The sequence below is a fragment of the Medicago truncatula genome, chromosome 8 (genome assembly GCF_003473485.1).
Source record: "Medicago truncatula cultivar Jemalong A17 chromosome 8, MtrunA17r5.0-ANR, whole genome shotgun sequence".
Classification (NCBI taxonomy): domain Eukaryota; kingdom Viridiplantae; phylum Streptophyta; class Magnoliopsida; order Fabales; family Fabaceae; genus Medicago; species Medicago truncatula.
In genome coordinates, this window is record NC_053049.1 from 19,077,013 (window position 1) to 19,095,114 (window position 18,102).

At 31.3% G+C, this 18,102-nt stretch overlaps 1 protein-coding gene across 1 annotated transcript; it reads left to right on the forward strand.

The window, feature by feature from the left end:
- Nucleotides 1–6,066: 6,066 nt before the first annotated feature.
- On the forward strand, nt 6,067–12,630 carry LOC11407799 (myrcene synthase, chloroplastic). The gene is made up of 7 exons (XM_039829032.1): nt 6,067–6,300; nt 6,417–6,675; nt 7,271–7,646; nt 10,560–10,778; nt 10,876–11,017; nt 11,667–11,915; nt 12,334–12,630. The coding sequence occupies exons 1-7, from the start codon at nt 6,067–6,069 to the stop codon at nt 12,349–12,351; spliced, it is 1,497 nt and encodes a 498-aa protein (XP_039684966.1). The 3' UTR covers nt 12,352–12,630.
- The last annotated feature ends 5,472 nt before the right edge of the window (nt 12,631–18,102 follow it).

Consider the following 18,102-nt stretch of genomic DNA (forward strand, 5'->3'; position numbering starts at 1 on the left):
GGATGACAACTCGTCAACAACTTAACAACTCATGGATGACAACTCATCAACAACAACTTTGACTTGGCAATGCAACTTCGACTTGACTATGCAACTTTATCTTCTTAATCATGCATGTGGTACCAATCCAGGCATCAAGCCCCCAACATATTGAGCGTAAATAGGCTCCCAGGGCATCAAGCCCTCAACTTATTTGAGCGTAAATAGGCTACCAGGGCATCCAGCCCTCAACTTAATTGAGCAAAGGCTCCATGGCATCAAGCCCTTAACTTAAATGAGTATGCATAGACTCAACAACTTACAACTTGGACAACATCGACAACTTAAGACTCCAATACTTCGGAACGACAACTTACAACTTTACAACTTAGACCAACTCCTACAACTTGATCAATATTCAACAACAACATAAACAGCACAAGCAATTCACAACATATCAATATTAATGAGAAGCATAAAAAACTTAAACATCATACATTTTCCACATAAGGCATATAAATATTTCACATAACCAACAACAGCAACATAGGCAGCACATAAACATCTCAGATATAACAATATCAAATAATAAACAACATCAACTTAAAACATCTTATATAATTCACATAATGCATATACACATATATCACATTACTAACAACATCAAATCATATTCATCAACATATATATACATTAATATAATAATTCATCAATCATGAACAACATCATATAACATCATATTCATCAACATATACATTCATATAGATATTAAATCATCCAACAAGGATATTCACATCAAACCAAATTAGATCCATCACCATATAGGTTAAATACTCTTAAACCCCTTAATTAAACTCCTAGTACTTCTAGTTTTGAGGTTTGGAATTATTCCATAAGTTTTTGATTAACTTAGAAACGATTATGCTGAATTTTCATAAAATTTCACTAAGACCTCCTTGGAGTATTTTCATCATAACTCAAAAACCAAAAATCATTTTCAAGTAAAACCAAAGCCACTGAAAAGCTAACACAATTATCTACAACTTTCATGTTTACACCAAAGGCCAATTCAAAACAGAAACGTGTGAAAAAGACGCAAGAACATGAAACAGAACATGTTGTCAGAGAGCAACTCGGGAAAAACTCATTTTTCACCCCAAATCCCAATTTTAACTTCCCTATGCCCAAATTTGATCCCAAAGTTTGTCTAAACATTTATATACATCAAAAGAGACTCAAAACCATATAAAACTTGAACCAAAATATTATTTAGAAAATCATCAATTTTGCAATTTAACCCTAATTTCTATAACATCAAAACTAACAAAACAACATGTTAAACCCCTTTTAGAATCATACAATCCATTATTAGAGAAAGCTAGTCCCACCCTTACCTTAAATTAGATGATCGGGCACTACAAGATTGCCCCTCTTCTCACAAGATTCTTCTTTTCTCTTGACTTATCACTTTCTCCCTTTTTCTCCCAAAAGCAGTTTGCACGTAATTCTTATTTTCTAATTCTAACTCTCCCCTTATATATATATATATATATATATATATATATATATATATATATATATATATATATATATATATATATATTTCTACACCAAATAAGAAATATATTTCTACACCAGATAACATATATTTCTACACAAAATAAAATATATTTCTACACCAGATAACATAATATTTCTACACAAAATAACATATATTTCTACAACAAATAACATGATTTCTACAACAAATAACATATATTTCTACACAAAATAACATATATTTCTACAACAAATAACATAATATTTCTACACCAAATAACATATATTTCCACTTATTCCACTAAACTCTTCTAATTTCCAAAACAGCCCCCACAACTTAATCTTTTTTTTTTTCTTCAAATCTTATTCTATTAAATAATAAAATAAGCTACTTAATAAATCAACAACACATCACAAAAATCATATAAATCACATAAGTCATAAAAATAGACTCTAAACTCAATAAAATAAATAAATATTAAAACAGTGCATTACAATAGGCGAATAGTTTATGTTAAACTTATTTTATTTATCATGACTTTTGTTATTAAATAATATATGACAATTTTTGTTATATTTGTTATAATGTTAATAAAGTTCTTAGAATAGATAGTTGCAGTAGTATATTAAGTGTGACTTAATCATGAGATTACATTAACATAAAAAACGTTATTCTTAAATATATCTGTAGTCAAGCTTTAATATGGATTGAAATAATAATAAAGCATCGAGACTATTATGTATGTAGACTGATTACCACATCTCATGGGTCATAGATATGAGATATTAAGTCTATACATAAGTATAAATATTAGGAGTAATATTTATACTGGATTGACCCACCGTGAGAATACTACATAGTATGTTTTAAAAATGTCATAAGATATTCACACAGTGATAATGGTGTATATCACTCTTAGACCTGAAACCATTATGATCCTTAGATGTGGGCTCAAGTGTTTTATTGTCATTCAAAGGTTGTTTGTAAAAGGATAACCATAACGTTGGCTAATGGGCACTTGCTGAATCATGCTGAGAGACATGTCCTAGATGAGATTTGTCCCTCCTGATAACATGAGATGTATCTTTAGGCCTCTTGATGAAATATGACCGTAAAATTGCATGGCCATGCCAAACTAAGTCAATATGAGATATTGGACTTATTTGTTATTCAGTATATTTCGGGATCAAGAAATATAAATATTGATCTATACAATGGTGACAAAATCTATGTCATTTGATCAATATAGATATGAAGACAGAGGAGTAATTGTACACATGAATATTATCATGAAAAAGGTTTCGTCAAATCACTTGACATTCTTGTCACTTGGGTAGCAATGATGTGTTGCTAGATACTAGTCATTGTTTATAATATTAAATATTAAATTTAATATTATTGCCAACGTGGCTAGAACCAATAGGGTCACACACAAAAGAACGTGTCAAAAGAGAAATATAAGTAAGGCTTATATGATGGGTAAGTTAGCAAGTAACGCTGATTAGTTACCAAAAGGTTAAATGAGTTAATGGGCTTACGGAAGCCCAATATTGAATTCTAACTTGCAGAACACACTTGGAGTTCTATAAATAGAACCCTTGTGCTGAAGTCAGAGGTTACACGTTTCAGAAACTTTAATTCTCCCAAACCTCTGATTGCTTGGCTAGCACCGGGAATTGTAGGAGCACCGTTCGAGTGGACTAGTAGAGGCGCTGCTTTTTGCTTTGTTGTGATCGAGATTCCTGTCTGCACTTCGAGAGGTAACATTTGAATCACTGATCATGTCAAATTCATAATGATCCAAGGAAAGAAAATTGAAAAAAAAAATAGTATGCTGCCTATTTATGCAATCGATCTTCCTTCGCACCTAGCAGCACACTTGGGGCACTTCAGTGCAATTTCTTGCGTGTAATCGCCTGTTTCTTCATCCTTTTGGGTGTTTGCTTCCATATAAGATGTCTTAGGACTTGGGAACGAAATTGCTCCCTTTGCAATGTCTTTCGACGCCTCTTGAATATTCATTCATGATCTTCCCAAAGTCTTCAAATGTTATGTTTTGCCGATTGGCATGATTACTTCTTAATTACATCAAAACACCCTAGAATACTATGTTTTTGGAAAAGTATAATTACATGACTCAATATAGTAAACATTACAAATGTCCTGAAAACCATAAACAAATGTTCTAATACTCCTATATTATGGATGAAAACTAACTTAAAATGATTGAAAAACATGCTAAGAATAATGTAAGATGATCTGTCATCACTACTCTATAAGAGTTTCTTTCTTCTCCTTAATGACGGCATTAAGTCCCGGAAGTATCTTGGGTTATTTCCACCTAGAAATGAAGTGAAAGTTGAATTCTTCACAAATTTCTTACCAAGAGTCAATGGAATTGTCTTCAAGTCCCTTGAACCATGTCAATGTAGCCTTTCAACGTAAACTCGAACAACTTGTATTTCACGGCTCCTGCGGTCTAGTGATAGTTAAGGACGGTATCGATGTGTTCTACGTGATTGTCAGTATCATTCTTGTTGTCATAGAATTCCAACTTTGAAGGTTTCTCAAACGCTCGATAAATTAGGAAGTATAGAATCCTTATCTTGAATGGGCCTTTTTTGTGATGACTGTAAAGGTGCTCAGGAGAATATTCATCTTGCATTTTATAATCGCGATGATGAGGTGGAGAATCTCTGTAACTGTGTTAGTGAGGTGAGCGGTTGGTGCTTGCTTCATTTGAATCATCTAGAGGCTTATTGTCGCCTCCTTGATGAGTCTTCGCCAAAACTGAAACAGAATCCGCTACCAGAACCGATGTAGCATTGTGTTGATTACGTTGTGCTACTTTAAGTTGCGTAGCAATTTCTATTGGAACATTCTCTTGATTTTCTTCCACTCGTCCGAGTCTCTCGTTTTGTTGCCAAAGGGAGATTCACCAGGCTTGTTAAGAGTTTGTTTGCCTCTTTTAGAGGAGGAGAAAGATTATTGTTCTGCTCCCTACGAGCGGTTTTTGATGGGGAAGAAGGGCGGTGGACTGCGAGCTGCGAAGCCGCCATTGCGGAATGGACTGTGTATTTGGCGATAATTGGAGAAACTCCGGTCTCGTTTTCGCCTTGATTTACTGGTTATAATACAAGAATTGATCGATTTTGAGAGTCTGAACCGTTGAGCGCACTTCCGGTGCGTTGGAAGATCTACTCGTGGCATTTCTTCTGCGAGTTTCGGCCATAATTCCTTGATAAGCGACATAAATGTGAACCGTTGCGGTGGGGGAACTTGTAGTTTAAAATGGTTACGGTGGAGGATAATTTGAATTTAGAGGAATCAATGAATGATCCCCTCCTTCTAGCACCAATTGATAGGTTCGGCGACGTTCGAGGTTGTTGAACGATTGTTCACTGTGCTATTGTGTGGTAGAGGTTGAGTCTTCAAGGTGGAGGAGAAAGGTTCTTGCAGGCACGGTAACACTTCAACGCTCAAGTCAGTATCTAATAGAGGTAGTTATGTGCGAAAATTGGTAAAAGTGCAGTGTACCTTGAGGGTGATGTTGAATGTTCCTTATATTGGCGTAGAGAGCGTTGACTACTTTCATGAAAAACGGTGCCTTCTTAGGAGGCCGTTGAAGATGACATGGACGGTGGAGATTGAATCAGGGCGCGCTCCTATGCGGTGATCTGCATAGGATTTCATGTGCTCCACCATTGTATTATACCTTGTTTTCATGGGTTGAACCCATTGGGTCTTGTGTTATTGAACTTCTTGCCAATTCGGAACATTTTACCCAACACCCCTACATTTATACCCTCACCCCAACAAAACACTTGGAATTCCAATTTTACCCTTTTTTCATTTAACTTTTTCACAGTTCACCCCTACATAAATGTCTCAGGTGAATATTTTCTAGAAAACATATCAAATCTTTCCCCATTTTTTTTCTTTCTAAATTCCAGAAATTTCATATTCACAAATTGTTTATGTTGTAACTATTCAAAATTGAAAATTGACCTTTGTTCTACCATTGTTTTATTATTAATCATATGAGTTTGATGTGGACACTTTTTCATTGCTAACCTCTTATAATTGTCAATTGGTAACCATAAAAAATTGCTCACTCCCAACCAAACTTTCGAAAATATCATTGCTTGATTTAACTCACGTAGGTTATAAACCATGTGTGAGTTAACTCACGTAAGTTATAAACCTTGCATGAGTTAACTCATTTAGGTTATAAACAGTGTGAATTTTCAGCGTGACTTAATTCACGCTGTGTGAGTTAAGTCACGCTGAGTTTAACACATGCGTAACTTAACTCACACTGAAAATTCACAATGTTTATAACCTACATGAGTTAACTCACGCAAGGTTTATAACCTACGTTGTGTGAGTTAAGTCACGCTGAGTTTAACACATGCGTGACTTAACTCATGCAGGGGTATTTTCGGAAGTTTGGATGGGAGTGAGCAAATTTTATTATGAGAAGAGCAGAATTCCTAGTATAAAGCTTAATTTGGGTTTCTCGTAAAGATTGTCTTTTGCTTTCTCTCATGGCTTTCCCCATATTTGCTTCTCCCCCAGTTACCTTTATCAAAACACTTTCTCCCCAAAACCTGTCGTTATCTCAAGCAACATGTAACTTCAATTTCTCTCGTCCAATTCAATGCAAGGCATCATATAAAGTTTTGAATGATCAAAATCAAACAATTTCTCGTCGACCTTCTAAATTCCAACCTTCAATTTGGACCGATGATTATATTCAGTCATTAAGTAGTGAATATAAAGTATGATTATTTAACACTTATTTTTTTTTTCTTTTTCCATTTATTTATTTATAAGATTCAAGCAATTACTAGTCCTTGGTAGTAATAATCCGTTTAAGTTAATTAACTTAATGCAGGAAGAGATTTATGGAGATCAACGCAAAGTTCTAAGGGAAAAAGTAAAAATCATGTTGTGCAAAATAGAAAACGAGCTTGATCAACTTGAGTTTATTGATGTATTGCAAAGGATTGGAGTGTCTTACCATTTTAACAATGAAATTAGGGATATATTGGACAACATTTACAACAAACAAACATCCAAGTTGAAGAAGAACTTGCATGCCACAGCACTCAAGTTCAGACTCTTGAGGCAACATGGTTATGATATATCTACAGGTTATTTACTAAAAACTGGATAACTAACTAAAAACCAAAATCAATAAAAGACTACTACCTCAATTAATTTTTTTTTATAGTATTTTTTTTAGTCCCTACAAAAAAAATTTACTTCTAATTTTAGTCCATGTTAAAACAAAGTTTGTTTAATTATCCTTAAACTCTTAAATTTTCGAACGATTTTTTTTGGATATGTTTAGAACACTATGAAAGGTTCATCTACTAAAACTTAGAATTTTTTAACATGAAACGAATTAAATATGAATTTTTTAAAACGAAAAGAGTTAAAGATAAAAGTAATAAAATCTGGACATAGAAATCAAATTTTGCGATAATTTTTTGCAGAGGAACTTCTAGTAATGTTCTTAACACATGTACAAAAAATTGTTCAAAAACTTGAGAGTTTAAGTATAAATTAAACAAATTTGAATTGAGCAGGAACTAATACTGAGTACATCATTTTTTTGTAGGGACTAAAAGAACTATTAAAATTAAGTAAAGACTTAACTTTAAAAGTTTCAATTTTATAGGGACTAAAACTATATTTAACCCTATAAAAAAATACATATTTATATTATTTGTTTATTTTTTGCAGATTGTTTTGTTTGCTTTCAAAATGAAGTATGTAATTTTAAGAAAGGACAGTTTGTAGATGTTCATGGAATGTTGTCAATGTATGAAGCTTCTTTTCATTCGTTTGAAGATGAAACAATATTGGATGAAGCAAGAGATTTCACCACAAATTTTCTCAAAGGATATTTGAAACAAAATAGAGGCAACCACATATCACTTCTAATAAGTCATGCTTTGGAGCTTCCACTAAATTGGACAATGTCTCGATTCGAGGCTCGATGGTTCATTAATATATACGAAAAACAAGAAAATAAGAGTCATGTTTTACTGCAATTCGCTAAATTGGATTTCAACATCCTTCAGAGCAAATACCTGGAAGAACTAAAGTGTGCATCAAGGTAATAAAAAGTTGTCATTTACATTAAGTGGCAAAATCTTCTTATATATTAAAGTTAACTTGTAAGTCCTAATTTTAACATAAACCATATTGCATAATTTTACTGTTTTAACCCTAATGCTCAGACCTAATCTCCTATTTTCATGAACAACCCTAATGCTCACACCTAATCTTCTTATTTTCTTATATATTAAAGTTAACCCGTAAGCCATAATTTTAACATAAACCCTATTACATAATTTTACTGTTTTAACCCTAATGCTCACAACTAATCTCCTATTTTCATGAACAACTTTAGTGCTCACACATAATCTTCTTATCTTCTTATATATTAAAGTTAATCCGTAAGCTCTAATTTTAACCTAAACTCTATTGCATAATTTTACTGTTTTAACCCTAATGCTCACAACTAATCTCCTATTTTCATGAACAACTTTAGTGCTCACACATAATCTTCTTATCTTCTTATATATTAAAGTTAACCCGTAAGCCCTAATTTTAACCTAAACCCTATTGCATAATTTTATTGTTTTAATCCTAATGCTCACACCTAATCTCCTATTTTCATGAACAACCCTAATGCTCTCACCTAATCTTCTTATATATTAAAGTTAACCCGTAAGTCCTAATTTTAATCTAAATCCTATTGCATAATTTTACTGTTTTAACCCTAATGCTCACACCTAATCTCCTATTTTCATGAACAACCCTAATGCTCACACCGAATCTCCTATTTTCATGAACAAAGCAAATCGGCATCACTTTATTTCCCCTATTTCTTCAAAACAAATCGCCCAATTTCTTCAACAAAACAAATCGCCCTATTGAAATAAAAGGGTTTTGAAAGATTATAGCAACATTTTTTTTTGTTAATATTACACTTTTCATCCAAATTAGAACTGAACTCTCTTTGTTAAATATCTACCACAAAATGCACCAGAATTTTGCAATCTATATAAACAGGTGGAAGATAGTTAAAGGGTATCATTTACGGTAAATGCCAAATATTCGATAAAAGGAAAATTATTTAAATAAAACATTTTACATGTTGAGGTTAAGAATGAGCTATTTTTAGGTACATAATATAACATTAACGTATAATTTTTACAAAAGAATGAAGTAACATTTTGTCAAAAAAAAAATGAAGTAACATACCAATAATATAACATTGACATATAATTTTAACAAAAGAATGAAGTAACATACAATTGATAAAAATTAATATTTTTAAGGTGAATAAGTGTGGTGTCTGAGATTCGAATTCCAACATCTGCATATATTTTGGACCACATATTTCATTCTCTTTGATATGCATTGAGATTTATTTTTGTCTACTACATCTACAATGTATATGACCCGTGCGGCAGAACGGGTGGAAAGTCTAGTAGTTCCTTAATTGATACTGTCTCCGTCTCAAATTAGGTTTTTATTTTTTAATTTTACACGGTTACGAAGAAAATGATTAGCAATGTTAATTGGGAAATGTTAACTAGTGCTCTCGGAAGTTAAGGACCTTAAATTACAATATTTTATAAAAGTTTGTGTAATCAATACATTAAAAATTAAAAACTTTGACATTTTTAAAGAATAATTACTTAATTTAAAATGGTTAAAGAGTATCCCGAGGGCACTCGTTAACGAGACTCATTTGATTTTAATGGTAAAATATATTTCAATTATTAAAATACTCTTATTAACTATAGTTAGTAAAGTTGTTAAATGATTGAAAAACAATTAATAATGATATGTTAGTGAAAAATAATATTCCCTCCGTTCCTTTTTAAGTGTCACTTTTGGAGAATTTTTTTGTTCCTATTTAAGTGTCACTTTACTAGTTCAATGCAATATTAAATGTTATTTTACTAATATTACCCTTATTTATTATTGTGGAGAGAGAAATATATGTAATGAGATATTAAATAAATAAGGTTATTATAGTAAAAATAAAAATTATTGTATCAAAAGTAGTAACATTTATTGATTATCTTGATTTGTGTAAAATGTCAAAATGTGACAATTAAAAAGGAACGGAGGTAGTAATAAACGTTGTATTGTTAGAGGGACAAATGAATTTAGAGAAAGATAAATAATAAAGATGACACCTAATAAAGAGTATTTTATAAAAATCTCTTTTGTTGTTCATGTGAGTTTAAATCAGTTGATAAGAACATTACATAATATATACAAAAGACATGGTTCAAACATCGAACACGCCACTTATTCTCCTATCTAACATGAAAGACAAAATTTCAACACAATTTATTGTGAAAAAACTTGCTTTGCTTGACTTGATTACAAGCAAGCATAAAATAAATATTTCCATTACAAATTAAAAGCAAATACATCATTAATATGTCTTTCCTACCTCCCATAACAAAAATTATGTCTACTTGAACAAAAAAATAAAAAATAATCTCTTTGCAAAACTTTAAAATATTTTTAATAAGGAATAAATTAAATATGAAGCTCTAAATTTTTTGTGCTTAAAATTTCAAAATTTTTATGGGGAGAGTTTTGTATAATATTTTAAACATGTCTGCAAAATTTATTAAAAAAATATAAAGAGTGCACAAAGAGTTGACTTCAAAACAAGAACAAAAAAATGTTATATAAAAACATTTGAATGATCATTTATCAAATAATTTTTTTGAAGGACTGAAACCAAACTAAGATATTTTTATGGAGAATAAAAACTTATTCAAACTAGAATGAAAATTTGAGTTTTCTTTTGGATTTCTTATCATGTGTTCTAAGGACACAATTATGAGAGAGAAGAATGCAAGTTTTCCAAAAGTCCTTTGTTTCTTTGAGAAATGAAGAGGATCTTGACCCATTTGAATCAATAGTCAAAGAATTGAGAGAGATTGGCCATACTTTCTACTAATAATTTGATCAATTTTTTCTTCATTTTCAGATGGTGGAAAGGAACTGCAATCGTAGAAAAACTGAGCTTCACTAGGGATAGATTGGTTGAGAACTTTATTTGGAATGTTGGAGCAAATTTCAAGCCAGATTTTGAACAATTCAGAATTGGTATGACAAAGATCAATGCATTAATTACCACAGTTGATGATGTGTATGATTTGTATGGCACCCTGGAAGAACTTGAGCTCTTCACAGAAGCTATTGATAGGTAATTACAGTTAAATAATGATATTTTTAATTTTCTCTTTTTTATTTGAATTTTCTCTTGTTATAGAAATTATCAATATTGTGTTTGGTGATTCTAGATGGGATTTGAATGCCTTGGATTCTCTCCCATACTACATGCAAATATGCTTTCATGCGGTTTACAACTTCGTGAACGAAATTTCTTTTGAAAGCTTGAAAAAGAATGAGAAGTATATCACTACTCCGTACCTGAAGAAAGCAGTAAGCAACTATAATATTATTTGTTTCATTATTATTACTGGGAACTTCTACGGTACACTTACAAATTTTAGTATACTGATACTCTTGTTTCACAAAATTTATAAAATAACGATCATTTTTATGAAATAAAAAGCTATTTGTCAATATTTATATTTTAGAAAACATCATTTCATAAAGAAAAATATCATTTCATTATTTATAAGAATCATATTAAAAAATTTAAATTTTGTCATCAAAAAAAATCAATATTCATTGTTATGAGCAATAAAAATTCGTAAAAATTAAATTTTATTTCGTCGAAGCTCTTGGTAAATAAAATTTAATTACTATAGTTGTCAATGATAAAAAATAATTATTTTTCTTCAAAAAATCAACTCATTTATTATTAATTTAACGACTTGGTGTACCGATACACATAAATTTACACTACTAGGAAAAGCAAAATTAGGGATGGTAATTTGTGATGGAAAACATAAAATTCCTCACAAATTTTTTGGTCGCAAAATTTAATAACAAAATTAGAGAGGGATTTCATGTTTTCCTTCACTAAATTTCCCTCACTAATTTTTATTTTTTTAGTAGTGTTATTGGATGTACCGTGAAAATTGCCCTTCATTGTTTAGGCATGTGACATTACTGTGCTTAATAGTGGACAGATCTATGTAAAGCATATTTGATTGAAGCAAAATGGTACTATAGTGGATATACTCCAACGGTTGAAGAATACATGGCAAATGGGTGTGTATCCATAGGTGCACATGCTGTATTTACCCATGGTTACTTTTCGATGCCACATTCAATAAAAATGGAAGACTTGGTTCTTTTAGGAGAAGACTCCAACATAATTCGCCTGACAGCAACCATTGCAAGAGTTGCTAATGACCACGGGTCCTATAAAGTACGTTGTCAGCTTAACATTGTAGGGTTAATAGTGTTTTTCACCTCTGTAATATATGTTATTTTTTATTTTCGCACATATAAAATTTTCGGTTTGATTTTCACCCTCGTAAAATTTTTATTTTTCGAAAAACACCTTTAATAGGCCATTCAAAAACCAAAATTTCTTGAAAAAAAAAATCTGAAAATGGCCTATTAGAGATGTTTTCCGGAAAATAAAAATTTACGAGGATGCAAATCAAATCAAAAATTTTATAGAGACGAAAACAAAAAATGATATATATTACAAGGGGAAAAACACTATTAACCTGTATATATACGATATGATGATATTGTCCTTTTGAAATATGCAACTAAACTTTTAATTTTCACTAATTGTTTTCTTTTTCTTTTAATTTTAAAGCGGGAAAATGAGACAGGTGATATTCCAAAGTTAAATAAATGCTACATGAACGAAACTGGAGCTTCTGAAATTGAGGCTAGGGATTATATGAAGTCCATGATGTCTACATTATGGAAGAAGATGAATAAAGAAGCTCAAAGTTCATCTTTCTCTCAAAATTTCATAGATACAAATATGAATGCATTTAGAATATGTATGTTCATGTACCAATATGGAGATGGTTATAGCATTCCAGATCCTAAAATGCAGAATCGCATTATGTCATTAGTTTTTGAACCGATTCCTAATTAACTGTTGGTTTTATTTAATTGTCGTTTTCATATTGTAAGAACTTGTCAATTATATGTTTTGTTTTACTTATTCCATTTCAATAAAATTAATTAATGAAATGTATTTACAAAATTCATGTTTGATTTTTTCTTTTTGGGAGATGCTTGCTCCTTTTGTTAAGAAGTTTAAAGAAATAATTTTATCTTAAGGACTGTGTATTCAACATATTGGAACTTTAAAAAATAATTTTTTCATCATAAAACTTATAAATTATTTATTTTTTTCAATCATTAACAAGTGGCATAAGGATATTTAAGACATTTGTTAGCATAACCCTTTCTGTTTAAACAAAATTTGTTTTTTGTTGCGCACAAATTTAAACTTCCTTGAAACAAAATTTTGTTACATATAATAATGGTCCAATAAAATTTGTAACATTGTTAGAAATTAAAATTAAATATGGATTAAAATGAAGGTATAATATGAAAAATACTTCTAAAATTGACTACTTTAAATGGAAAGTTTTTTTTTTTTAATATAACAAAATATCTATTTTTTTTTAAAGAAAAACGATATTCATTCATTTAATTTGATATAATACATCAGATACAATAACTTGATCAACATCACTAAAAACGTGGATCTGCAAACAAACTCACAACAATCAAGTTAATATATAGCATACAATAGCAAAATGCCTACAAATAATATAATAAAATCTAAATCACCATAATACTCATGTTTCCGGGTCTACAACATTGTGTTAGCCTGTATTTTCGACATGCTATATTTAATGCAGTCAATGGAGTTTGACTTTGGACTGAAGAAAGTTAATAAGTTCGACTCACTTGTCTAATAAAAAATATGGACTTAGAGAGATTTGTTGTTTTCAAGAGTTATGGTTCGACAGGCAAGAATTGGGTCGAAAGAAGATTAGTTCCAGATTGAAAACCGAACAATGGTTGTTTTTGAAAGATGCTATTTAAAATTCAAATCGAAGAGGTGTCTATAGCCGTTAATAGCAGTTAGTTTCGAATGTCTCTATGTAGGTAGTTTTCTATTATAAATATTAGTTTCTCATAGAAAAACGAGTTATAATTCAACCATACAGAAAACTTACACTTAAACTATCCGTATCTAGAGAGAAACGAGTAACAAGTCAGAATGTATGAATCTGTGTACAAATTTACATTCAATCAATGCAATCCATTTAAATTCCTTTGCAATTTACTCCTTTTAAGCAATTTACTTCGATGGATTTGACATTTGTTGAATTCGACAGTTATATTCATCTTTTACATAACAATATCAAGAACATTCATCATTTTCTGGAAAATAACAAACACAATATATCCCAAAGATTTACTGGTTGATATTGCAAGCAATTAATTTTAAACCAGCGGTTGTTTACCAAAAATATCGGTAAACACATTGACGCTCAAATCATTGATTGAATCTGCAATTAACTGATGCTGACCTTTCAATAGGAACCAAACGAACACCTGTTTACCGGTGTTTTTGGCGAACAAGAGGACTAGTTTTGATTATTACAAGAAGGATCAAACTAGAAATCCTATGACATGTTGTGCAATCTTTTTCCAAAAAATACATGAATGTTCAATATATTCATAGGTTGCTTTATGAACACTTAAATATCCAGGATTATACTAGTTTTAAGGCTTAAATGCTCAATTGGTCCCTTAACTTGATTTCAAGTATCGATTGGTCTCATAAGTAATAAAAGGTTTGTTTATGTCCCTTAACTTTATTTAAAGTATCGGTTTGGTCCCTTATGTTAATTTAATTCAAAAAACCGTTAAGCTTAAAGACCAAACTAATACTAATTAAATAAGTTAAGGGACCAAAATTTAACGTTTCTTTGAATTGAATTAACATAAGGGACCAAACCGTTACCTTAAACAAAGTTAAGGGACTTAAATAGACTTTTTATTACTTATGGGACAAAACTGATACTTGAAATCAAGTTAAGGGACTAATTAAGCATTTAAGCCTAGTTTTAATGTTGTGGACTTTCCTTTTTGATACAAATAATACACCAAGTCTTCAGAAAAATGGTACTAGAAGATAGCCTATTGTTTAGTGTCTATTTGGCATTACTATGGAAAATGGAAAATGGAAGATATTCTAAGTAAAAAATAAATGTCATGTATTCTAACAAACATCGTTAAAAAATAATACGTAAAATAAACTAGAAATATTATAAGTAAAAATAATTAATAAAATAAATAGTAAAATATCATTAAATTAAATAAAGCAAATTATACTTACTATTTTATCGTTCCAAAGCTTGCATGCCACGTGTTTACTGAAGTTCGGTAAAAGTGACAACTCATAAGGCCCCCCTGAAAAACCCCCATCCTCATCCTCCATACCAAGCTCTGCATGCTGCTAATACTGTTGTTGCTGAGGAGGCTGGTCATACTGCTGCACCATTAGAAAATGCATTTTTTACATCTAATTGATGTAGAGGCCAATCCAAATTCAAAGCAAGAGATAAGAGGATCCTAATAGTGTACAACTTTGCAACAGGAGCAAAAGTTTATGAGTAGTCCATGTCATATGTCTGAGTAAACCTTTTAGCAACCAGCCTTGCCTTATATCTTTCTACTGAACCGTCGGAGTTGTATTTTACAATAAACACCCACTTATAACCCACGGTTCTCTTTCCAACCGGTAAAGTCATAACATTCCAAGTGTTATTCTTTTCAAGAGCTCTCATCTCTTCAAACACTACTTCCTTCCACTTCGGAACATTTAGAGCTTCTTGTACGTTCTTTGGAATTTCTATACAAGACAAATGAGAGGTAAATGCATAAAAGAGGAGGATAAATTTGAATATGATATGAACCTAGACATGGGGTGCTTGGTGCAAGCTCTAACTGGTTTTCTATGAGCTATTGGAACATCAAGAATAGGATCATGAAAATCATGAAATTTTTTACCTTTACCTTTGTTTGTTTTTGTAGGTTGATTCTCCCTCAGTTCAGATTCATGACTGTGCTGAGGAATCAAGTTTTCTACTACCTTATCATGGTTCCTTCTTTCATAAATTACTCATTTCCAAGTTCCTTCGCCTTCTCCAAACTTTCTTTCTGTTTCATTATAAGGATGTTCATGTAGTGACATTTGAATTAATTCTTGATTATCTTTAGGTTCCAAAGAGTCATTATTAGAATTTTGGTTTGTTGCCCATGATTCTATGATATCCTCACTCATGGAAGGACTAGGTTCACTTACATTATCTGGGGCATTTTCTTTAGGTGCAAATGGCCTAGAACTATGTGACATAAACATATATAGGTGCTTTGAATGCTAGAGGTCGCATGATGTAATGGTCAATGATAGATATTGGTGTTTCCATTGATTCTTTGGGTCACCACCAATACAACAATGGTGGAGTTAGTGTTGGGGTTAATCGTACTAGAGCTTTTGGAATGCATCAAAATTCTACTCAACATGTCACAATTGATGAAACAACAATGACTATGTGCGTCTTATATGTCTTGGAGAGTTGTCTAATGGTTCAACAATTGGGAATGTCTCTCAATCTTGGTTTCATGTATTTCACAAATATTGTACTAATTAGTGACTTAATATTAGCAAGACATATCCTCTATGTCACATAAATGTTTAGTTTGGAAAAATTTCATGTACAGATATTTCATTTATGTAAGAAATAGTGTCAGTAGTTTTGAAGAAGCACTTATTTGCATAACTATATTTGACCAAAGCACTAATAGGAAAAACCAAATTGTTTAGTTTACATTTTCAAGAAAACAAGACCAACAAGTTGAAGATATTTAAACCGTGGTACATTTCTTAGAGTCCAAAGCTTGGATGATTTACAATTTCTTAGAAGTAGAACAACGGTGGTGGAGGAAGTAGAGGAAGTTCGAGGAAGGAAGCGGTGCTGGAGACTCTTATCCATTTCAACCACCCAGCTTGGATGATTTACATTTGCTTCTATTTCTCCGTCACTTTATACTAAAGATATTTAAACCGTGTAACTTGGGGTATGATATGATCTCCAATTTTTACCTCTAAGGCATAACTACTTCACCTTTTGTTGACGTTATATTCCATATACTTTGTCTTGGTTCTACTCAAGTGGAAACATTACGCTTGTAAGACTTGTCTCCAAGTCTCTAGCCTACCGTTAAATTCCTCCTTCAACTCTCCAAACAAGACTACATCATCTGCAAAAAAAAACATACATCTTGGTGCTAATTGTTGGGTGTGTTCCGTAAATATATCTAAAACTAAAATAAAAAGATAAAGAATTAAGGTTGACCGTTGGTGCAATCCTATTATTATGGAAAAATCTTCTATAAGTATTTACCGTCAAAGAACTATAGTTTGAAAATTTATTCTTCCATTGCATGCACCGTTGTACACACCTGCTCACATTTTTGCATAGGCGAGTGATGATTTGGTGGGCCAGACTGCATAATTGCGATCTATTTTTACCAAATAATATAGGTTTAAATTGAACAAGGGAGAAAATGATATGTTTTACTTCCAAATTTATATTGGTTGGACTTCCGAAAATGATATCATAATAAGAAGAGCATTTTAGGTTTTACTATTTGATAATTAATGTTTTGAACGTTGAAGTTTCCAATTTTACCATGTTTTCAAATTCTTTATGGAGTCTAATGAAAATGCTGGATTGATTTGTTTTTTTTATAGATGTTGTTTTTTGCGTCTTATGATCACAAGAGTTTCATGTTGGAGGGCATTACATGCCTAGTAATTTTCATAATTTTTTGGTCTCCGGACTTTGACCTCTTTTTTTACCAAAAATAACATTATAGATATTAAGAACATACTACCAATGTAGACAACCATTATTTATACCATTATGCGAGACTTTATTTATACCATTATGTGAGACATTAAAAATTAGAACCTAGAATACTCTTAACTTTAGCAGTTTACTACCTTTGGAGAAACTAGATTTTTCACCCGTGCGGTAAATGTAGTAGGGAAAAGCAAAATTACATTGTATAGTTCCAACTTATATTTAAATGTCATAAATTTAAATTAAATAGTAATTGAAGTCTTTTATGTCTACGCATTTTGGAAAATTTCTTTAAACACTACATTCGAAGAACTATCAATGCAAACATCGTCTTCATTAGCAAAGTTTTCAGACCGTTTCTTTAGGTAGCCCTTGATATTGCTACATAAAGTTGACCATGTGACAACACTGGTTGTGGTATATACCAACTTGTTTTAGTGACTACGCTTGACTTTTGTTAATGGTCATTGCAAAACTCACAGATATATGAAACTGTCTACATTGAATTTAAAAGAAATTCTTGTATCAGATGATGTCAAAGATAGTATAGGTATATACACCTTATCACCAATGTTGCTTCCTGTTATCACCTTTCCTTCAAGAACAAATTGCCCCATCTTTGTGATTAACAACCTAGTTCCATTACATAGGTGTAGTTGGGTCGAAATTTCTCCTTAACATCAGATGAACTCC

Excerpts from the sequence above, each read along its gene's own strand:
- LOC11407799 (XM_039829032.1), top strand. The coding sequence starts at position 6,067 with ATGGCTTTCCCCATATTTGCTTCTCCCCCAGTTACCTTTATCAAAACA. Across the intron at positions 6,676-7,270 it reads TGGTTATGATATATCTACAG|ATTGTTTTGTTTGCTTTCAA; the intron begins GTTATTTACTAA and ends TATTTTTTGCAG. Across the intron at positions 7,647-10,559 it reads GAACTAAAGTGTGCATCAAG|ATGGTGGAAAGGAACTGCAA; the intron begins GTAATAAAAAGT and ends CTTCATTTTCAG.